The sequence below is a fragment of the Glossina fuscipes genome, unplaced genomic scaffold (assembly GCF_014805625.2).
Source record: "Glossina fuscipes isolate IAEA_lab_2018 unplaced genomic scaffold, Yale_Gfus_2 105043, whole genome shotgun sequence".
NCBI lineage: Eukaryota > Metazoa > Arthropoda > Insecta > Diptera > Glossinidae > Glossina > Glossina fuscipes.
Window position 1 is genome coordinate 1073 of NW_024005567.1, and position 9482 is coordinate 10554.

Here is a 9482-nt window from a genome sequence, read left to right on the forward strand (position 1 = left end):
AAATACGAAACCTCAATTACTGTGGTCGGATTTATCAGCTAAAGGAGTTACATAGGTGAGACTAGTTAAATTTTCAATCTTTGGCAAATAATAAGTGGTTAAGGGACCGTTGCTATAACGACTAAATGTTGAAGTGGAATTAAAATGCTGCAACCATCCGAGGGTATTCTGCGTAAGGAAAGGAAACCCCTTTTCACAGGTAACCCCATTCCCTTCACAGTTTTCCGCACCACCTTGAAGTACCACGAGATAGACGCGTTGGCAACTGTTTTAAATAGCTGGCATCCACTGTAGGCCTACGGCATTGATACTTTAAAATTATAATAATATTTACAATAATAATATATATAGTAACAATAATAAATAAAACCTGGCGCAATTTTTTTTTTTTTTTACAACAATAATATTATTATATTGTTATAAATAGAGCAGCATATATATTTTGAGGAGGTAGCGCGTTTCCAGATCGTTGAACGCTACTCCATCTTGGTCGAAGGGTTCAAATTGTTCTTCGACCTGGTCTCCAAGTTCCTAATCGTCCTCGGTTTTGAATCCGCTTGTCCATTGCAGCGATTTCCACTGACGACTCGTCCTGCTATTGGCCAAAAACCTTTCCAACAGATCTGGGCTTACCCTGAGCTCCTCCGGTAGCTCGGCAAAGTTCTCTCGGAAAAATTTGTCAAGTGTCAATCCCTACACGGTTTGTCTTAAAATGCTCCTCAAAAAATCTGCTGCACTCTTCTTTTTTACCTTTCAGCTCCGTCCATTAACGTAACGAGTAACTATTGCACTTACGAAGCAAGTGGTTTGTGCCGTTTCCACCTCGTCTTCTTCACTAAAAAATTGACATATACCTGCAATATCCACAGTGTGCATTAGTGCCGACTGCGTTCTCTCCTCGGTCACAAGATGTGTTCGGGCTTCGTCGCGTCCGCCAATTCGGTGAAAGTCTTGTGGTTGTAGTTGCTGGCATTATTCCTCATCTTGCTTTGGAACGCTACCAATATATGCGCGTATTCGTGGAGAAGCCTTATTTTGTAACTCTTCCCAAATTTTTGCTGGCGTTTCAGTCAAATACCACTGCTTTCACGTCTAGGCCATCGAAGACTTCTTTGTGCGACGTTAATGGATAATAACTTAAGAGAAACTTGAACGCGGTCAACAGATTTCGCGCTGCCACGAGGACTGTTCGGTAATCGTTCGCGCTGCTGTTGCTGTATTTACGTCCAGCTATTCTATCCTCCGAAGAGTTGAAATGAGCCATACCATTGGTGTACACTTCACCGAAATGTATCTGCACTACTCTATCGTGGCCGCTTACCTTCTCCACGGCTTTCTTCAACTTTACCTTGCGGTTAGTACCATGTTAGTTTAAGTTTAAATTTGCAGTGGTTGAGCTGCTTGCTGTTGTTGTTGATTTTTGAAGCGCGTGTCCACGACTTTTAACGCCTTAATTTATTCTCTAAGGCGGTCATTTTGCTACTGCCATGCTGTATTCTCCAATGAATTCGAAGTTGAGGTGCCTAATACTTTTAAAGCACCTAATGCAGGTCTCTCTACTTACGCGAGGTTTTCTAATTCTTCTAATTCTGTTCTACCTAATACTTTTGCATCGACCACTTCTTCTAATTCTATTCTACCTAATTCTTCCGTGTGAAGCACTTCTTATAATTCTATGCTGCCTATTTCATCTATTTCTTCATCGACAAGTCTTAAAAAACTAAGTAAATTCATTTCGTCCTCATCAAAAAGACTTGAAATGTCCCCGTTCCCATCTTTAATGAAGTGCTTCTTGGTTTTTCACGTCACATGCATCAAACCCATTTAATATCACAAAGTTCTCCTTCGCTGTGGCAGCAATAACCGGAATGTTAATTTTTGTATTTATCTTCACTTACAGCTGGTTCCATGATAATTTGTTACGCTTGTACGCTGACGTCCCGTCTCCATGTGGCGGGGTTTTTCTTTAAGGTTTCAGCAGATGTTGTATTCGGTATGTACGACGTCAATAAAAATACTTATATTATATTATTATAATAACAATAAGATATATAACAAAAATATATAATTAGTTAATAGTGAACATGAAAAACGGAATAGACCAATAATCAACTTTGTATACAATTTAAGGAGTTAGTCCCAAATTCCTCACACTTCTAAAAAATTTCATCTGTAACGAGTGAGACCTACCCACCATTAAATAACTGTGAAGTTAAATTGTTAAGGTTTGTACTTGCTGCCAAGAATCGTCCAACATGAGCTTGTCCATCATGGTCAGTTGATTAGTTTCGTTCTCTAAGTTAACCCGCAAGAATAGGTCAATAGGAGAATGGCTTCTTTCTATTACAACTTTACCTGACCGCACAGATCTTTAATTAGTTAGCAAAAGTTGAGTTAACTTGACTGAGATATTGCCCGTACTCTGAGCCTTCCGGCCGCCGCTTCCTAAACCACTTGGTTTAAAACATTAAATTCGGCGTGTGATTGATGAAAAGTAAATGATGAACGTTGTTTGGGAGCCGACAGTTCCTACATACAGGCTGTTTGCATTACTAAAGATGATATTTATGTGTAACTTCCACAAATTATCGACCGACGTCTTATCTTTTGACATATTACGCGAGTTTTTAGGCCCAGGCCAAACCGATTTGTACAATGTAGTCGGTCATCAATTAAGCGAACGTGCGCACACTTCCAAACTTACTTGTCAATTACGACGATCCTAAAGAATTCAACAACATGTCGTAGCGACAAACAGACAAGATAAAATCTTACGTTGACAAACGAAAGCTGTTTGCTCTGTAATGTCTTATAACATTCGTAAATGTAACGAAAGGAAGAAGAAATTTAGTATAGGTGTTGGGTACATAGGGGTCATTTACTCATAATAAGATTAACACGATCTTTATTCTTAACATGCCGTTAATTGTCATCTTTACATATAAATCAGTTTTTCATTCATATATATATATATATATATATATATATCACACATATATATGATGTATGTATATATATGCAAGCAGTAGAAATGATTAAAGATAAGCCCATAATTATATCCTCAACAACATTTCACTTATCATTTCCAAGTGACAATCGCAAAACTAACCAAAAATATTCAACAAATTTATTTAAAAAAAAAAAAAATATTCTTTTTAAATACAAACTTATTAAAGGAGATAAAACAAATGTTACAGTCGCATATTTTAACGCTTCAACCACACCAACAATCTATTGCAACTAGTCGGCCGTATATGTCGTCGTCGTCTAATATTGCAATTATTACTGACAGGGGTAAGGGCAATGATGGTGATGGCGTTCTTAATGTCCCGCCAGCATCACCTGCCCCGTCTATATCATTAACATTACCATCGCCAGTTTTAACAAAATCGACACCAGGCAAACTTTTGGTTGATAATCAAGGCATCATACGGCAGACGGCATTATCATCGGGAGTAGTTGCAATTACAAGTACGCCGGGAGCAGAAACCTCAGCGAGTGTCGTTGGGCCACCGTCTGTGAGCTATTCAGCTCCTAATAGTAATGTGGTAGTTAAGACGCCTTCTCCGACTTTGCTGCAACATCATCACGCTCAGCAAAGTAATCAAAGCACCGTTACAATCCCAACTTTGCTAAATGCTATCACAAGTGCAACGGCAGTTTCCGTTAAGACATCAACACCGTCAGCAACGGCAACACTTTTACCGAATAATTCACAAAATGTAAGCTAAGATTGAATTGAATATAAGAATAGAACACAAAAAAAAAGAAGGAAAGCGAATGCTTATGCAGCTTATTTAGGCATTGATTGTACGAAACGAAGTCGCCGCCGAAGCTATTTATATCTTTTTCTATCCAATCATTTTGTGTCATTCGTAGTTTCCTAACTGTGTCTTTTGCTTTCGACTCTTTACAGTTGGGAAAATACTTAGTGGTGACCAATTTCTTGCAAAGCGCTCCTCCTAATCATGGCTGTCAAGTTCAACCGTATAGTTTGAGTTCAGCCGTTAGTCAAGCCGCTATATCCTCTTTAATGCCTACAATATCAACTGCGAGAGCGGGCAGCGATACAGCAGTTGTAACTACAAAAACGGAAGCCTCCTCAAATAATAGCAATTGTGCCGAAACGTTGCAAGTTCATCAAACACAGATGTTAGCGAACGCACCTTTGGGAGGCCCACAACAACAATTGCCAAATGGGACCATAATTGCAACCCAACAGCAACAACAGCAACGTCATTCTGCAGAGCAGCAACAATCACAGATGCATATTCACGGTAACATTTTTAAGCTTCCCTAAATCAGTCAGCCACCAATTTTTGGCACCTAAGAGCATCAGTTCGAGCAAATATTGTATAAATTAACAATTTAACAGATTTTTATTTTCTTTTCTAATTTGTTAAGCTTTGAATTCGAACGATAACGACAGTCGTCAGCGACAACAGCAACAGCAGCAGCATGCAGCTCAGCAACAGCAGCAACAGCAAGTGGCCTTGCTACAACAAGAGAACATTAAAGATGAAAAACCGTTTATTTCAAATGGTAAGATAACAGTAGTACCCACAAATCAGCATCAGCAGCAACAACAACAAATAATAATGCAGCATATATCGACCTCGTCAGCCATAACACCAGTGGCCGCTTCGTCCACCATCACCTTGGGTGCACCGAAAACTGAAATCAAAGAAGATAACAACAGCGGGGTGGTTGGCGGTAAAAGCTACACGGGCATCGAAATGTATAAAGTGAATATCGAAGACATTTCCCAGTTATTTACTTATCATGAAGTATTTGGCAAAATGCAGGCAGATGTCAATTTGTCGGCAACTGCTCATTCTATACCAAGCTCTATTGCTGGCACTAGCAACGCCTTGCCGAATGAAAGTAATAACAGCAGTGCAACGCCTGCGAGTAATGCGACTGCAGTAACAGCGACAGCTACAATCTCAACTTCAGGAACAGCCGCCAATACCATAGCAGGCGTGATACCTACCACTAGTTCCGCTCTACGCACCACTAATACCGATACGGCTGTGACCACCGTGCCTACATATGCATGCACAACTGGTCTAATTAAACTCAAAATGGAAGGTGGGGTTAGTGGTGGGGAGGAAAACTCTCAGACGGCTCTTGTGGCCGCCGACAATACGCTTGTTCCCACCGGCCATCACGTCTGTGATATATGTGGTAAAATCTTTTCGTTTCGTTATCAGTTAATTGTGCATCGTCGCTATCACAGTGAACGCAAGCCTTTCAATTGCCAGGTTTGTGGTCAAGGCTTTAACTCTTCCGAAGATCTTACCAGTCATGGTAAGATACATATCGGTTGCTCCATGTTCACATGCATGGTATGTTTTAATGTATTTGCAAATAATGCTTCCTTGGAACGTCATATGAAACGGCATTCTACCGATAAGCCGTTTGCTTGTACGGTTTGCCAGAAAACATTCGCCCGGAAGGAACATCTGGATAACCATTTTCGCGCACATACTGGCGAAACCCCGTTCCGTTGTCAATTTTGTGCCAAAACGTTTACGCGTAAAGAACACATGGTCAATCACGTACGCAAGCATACTGGCGATACACCACATCGTTGCGATATTTGCAAAAAAACTTTTACGCGTAAAGAACACTATGTCAATCATTACATGTGGCATACGGGTAAGTAAACTTTTAGAAAAATTGGTGCCTATGTTTACGTTTTCATAAACAGGGCAAACACCTCATCAATGCGAGTACTGTGGCAAAAAATATACGCGCAAAGAGCACTTGGCAAATCATATGCGTTCGCACACCAATGATACGCCGTTTCGTTGCGAAATTTGCGGTAAAAGTTTTGGTCGCAAAGAACACTTCACCAACCATATTCTTTGGCACACAGGTGTGTATATTTAATTGGGATTTTGAACTCTTTGATTACAATTTTTCATTTTTTTTTTAGGCGAAACACCCCATCGATGTGATTTTTGTTCGAAGACGTTTACGCGTAAGGAACATCTTTTGAATCATGTACGGCAACATACCGGCGAATCGCCGCATCGTTGTTCGTACTGTTCAAAGACGTTTACGCGCAAAGAACATCTGGTCAACCATATACGTCAACATACCGGCGAAACGCCATTTAAGTGCACTTACTGCACCAAAGCTTTTACGCGCAAAGATCATATGATTAATCATGTACGCCAGCATACGGGTGAGTCACCGCACAAGTGCACATTCTGCACGAAAACGTTTACGCGCAAGGAACACCTAACTAATCATGTCCGTCAACATACTGGTGAGTCGCCGCATCGCTGTACTGTTTGCAAGAAGACCTTCACGCGCAAGGAGCATCTTACTAACCACGTGCGCTTACATACGGGCGATTCGCCTCACAAATGCGAGTACTGTCAGAAAACCTTTACACGAAAAGAGCACTTGAACAATCACATGCGTCAACATTCGGGGGATAATCCGCACTGCTGTAATGTCTGCAACAAGCCATTTACACGTAAGGAACATTTAATAAATCACATGTCTCGTTGCCATACAGGTGATCGTCCATTCACTTGTGAAACTTGTGGTAAATCATTTCCGCTCAAGGGTAATCTATTGTTCCATCAGCGTAGCCACATGAAGGGCCAGGAAATGGAACGTCCATTCTCGTGTGAAAAATGTTCGAAGAAGTTCATATGCAAAGGTGAAATAAACGTGAACAAATATTTTGGACATTTTAATTGTCTCCTCATTCCATTCCTTTCTACCCAATTTCTCATTTAACTAGGTCATCTGGTATCCCATATGCGTTCGCATTCGGGGGAAAAACCACATGCTTGCACGCTTTGCAGTAAAGCCTTTGTGGAACGCGGCAACCTAAAACGTCACATGAAAATGAATCATCCAAATGCTCCAATGCCTCCGCCACCGGTTCCGCATCCTATAATACCAGCTGGAGTGTTGGCCACAGTCAAGCAAGAAATTAAACCAGTTATAAGCGAGCTGAGTAAGTATACCGAGAGATTTTATGCAATTTTCTGCCACTGTCAAGTGTCAAAGATTTGTTGAACGACAAAAGCGTAATAATAACTGTATTGCACTGACTTTATTCTGAATTTCAATTGGAATATGTACAACGCCTCTCAACAATTTATATACTTTATAAGATTTCGTTAGAGAGTCAACCAATGTAAAAAGTATTCCCTTTTGGAATCATTACGACTTTATATATCATTAGATAAGTTCACGACGGATTGAAAGATTGACATAAACTTTCGAAAAGTTTTTTTAGTAAATCGCTCTCAAAAAGTCTCTCTAGTAAGTACGCTTTCCAACTGTAAAGGTCATAATTATTTGAAATCGTCAATTCAATCGCGAATCTAGAAATCTTTCTGCTTTTTAGCGCATTAGGCCGATCTGTTTTCCATCGGGGCGAGTAAATGCGAAGGGTATGGACTTTAAAATAGGGAAAAATTTAAAATTAGTATGAGCAGATCGTCTTAGTGCAGATATCAATCATCCAAAATTGTTTTTAGTTCCACATCAGGGCAGTGCAACACCTACAATGCATACTATCCAGCAGATAACTGCAGGCGCAGCAGCAACGGCGGCCGCAAATACCGTGCAATTGCCTCCTAGTTTGGTGCCTTTGGTTACCTCGACAATTACGTCGCACAATAGTCAGAAACAGCAGCAGCAACAGCAACAACATCAAATACAGCAACAGCAGCAACAGGCAACTGCAACACATCAACAAGCCAGCTTGGTAGCGGCGGCTACAGCTCATCAACAACAAGTGCAACAACAGCAGCAACAACAGCAGCAACATCAGCAGTTATTACAACTTTCCATACAGCAGGCGGCCGCTCATCATCAATTACAGCAACATCAGCAACAGCAGCAGCAGCAGCAGCAAGAACAGCGTCAGCATCAGCAAACGCAGCAACAGCAGGCGACCCATCATCAACAGCAAGCTCAAGCTCAGTCAAGCGTAGTGACTACGGCTACGTCGCATCAAACTCAGCAACAACAGCCGCAACAACAAAATCCTCAACAATCACAAGTCCAACAGCAGCAACAACAGCAACCTCCACCACCACCACAAGTGCCAATTGCTTTAATACAAACGGATCCAGAAGCTTTGGCTCGAGCTGCTATGCAGCAACTGCAACACATACCAGCTAACGTTGAGCAACATCCCGTTGTTTACTAACATTTTAATGACTGGTAAGCGCAAAACTATACCCCAATGCGGAAATAGTAGTACGATTTTAAAAATCATCTAACTTAAGAGATAATAGAATAACACAAAAATTAAGGTAACATTTAAAATGTATGAGAAAAGGAGGCAAAAAGTTATCGACTTAGAAAAGCTTGAAAATGTTAATTGAAATTAGTAATCGGGATATGGAACTGAAAATGAACGAACTACTAAACATACTTTTCGAATGTTCGAATGGGTCATCGACGGTTGATTTAATGAGAAATCCACTTGATCCGTAATGGCGGCGTCTTGCTTACTGCGAACATAGTATGAACATCATAACTAAGCCATTCAGCGTTTACATCCGCCATTTTCAATTGTTGCGAACATGGAAACATGTCTTAGATGTTATCTTCAATTTACATTATTACATAATTATTTGTAATTGTAACTGATTTGTTTTGTTTCTAAGTATGTAATTTTTAAAAGTTTTAATAATTTTTTTTTTTTATTTTACAATCAAAATTATAAATATGTTACTTTTTATTTTTTAACTTAAAAAACGATATAAAGTTTTTTTTTTGTTTTTTAAATATTTTTTCAAGTTAATCATTTGTGTTCTTATCCTTGTCATTGTAAGGTTTAAGATTTCATTATGAATGTAAAGTGCAATAATTTAAATGTGGTTTCAATTAGTTTTTGGTAATAAAAACGAACTATGCTCGAAGCACTTAGAGTAGCTCAGCTACTCCAAAAAGAAAATATATATGTTGGCATTTAGAAAGGGCCCCTAAATAATCAAAAAAAAAAAAAAAAAAAAAAAATTAATAATAATTTTAAAATAAATAATTTTTTTTTTAATTTTATGTTCCCATTTTTAATTTCTCCTAAGGGAAAGGACACAAATGATTAGCATTTAAGAACTAATTAATTATATCTTGTACATTAGACGCGTCTTCTAAGAATCCAATTAAATAATTAAATATCATTGAGTAAATATTTACAACAATTAAAATATATTGAAATCCTCTCTCTGCAGATTTTTTTCCGTTAGTATTAACAATAGTTTTTATATGTAATTAATTTGTTTTTATAAAAATCTGTTTATAGGCGTGAAAAAGAAACACATGAGCGTATGTTAAAAATATTATTTTTTGAAACTCGTTACTGCACGTCTTAGAAGGTATATTAAGTTTATAACACTAAGAAATATGCATCGCATAATATACATATATATATAATTTTATCAGATGAAATACACTTTCATTAATATTGATTAATGCGCTAATTATCGTTTTAAAGT

The 9482-nt window shown here is 38.8% G+C and overlaps 1 protein-coding gene across 3 annotated transcripts; it reads left to right on the top strand.

Annotated features, from left to right (window-relative positions):
• The first annotated feature begins 615 nt into the window (after positions 1 to 615).
• LOC119644270 (PR domain zinc finger protein 15-like) lies at positions 616 to 8678 on the top strand. Of its 3 annotated transcripts, none has more exons than XM_038043806.1 (11): positions 616 to 700; positions 758 to 1354; positions 1901 to 1993; positions 3198 to 3722; positions 3917 to 4277; positions 4405 to 5661; positions 5714 to 5881; positions 5942 to 6463; positions 6533 to 6679; positions 6764 to 6982; positions 7512 to 8678. In XM_038043806.1, the coding sequence occupies exons 3-11, from the start codon at positions 1949 to 1951 to the stop codon at positions 8186 to 8188; spliced, it is 3921 nt and encodes a 1306-aa protein (XP_037899734.1). In that variant the 5' UTR covers positions 616 to 700; positions 758 to 1354; positions 1901 to 1948; the 3' UTR covers positions 8189 to 8678. The 3 variants fall into 3 exon arrangements, with proteins under 3 accessions (XP_037899734.1, XP_037899735.1, XP_037899733.1); XM_038043807.1 differs by having other exon boundaries at positions 4405 to 4542; positions 4624 to 5661; positions 5942 to 6679; XM_038043805.1 differs by having other exon boundaries at positions 5942 to 6679.
• The last annotated feature ends 804 nt before the right edge of the window (positions 8679 to 9482 follow it).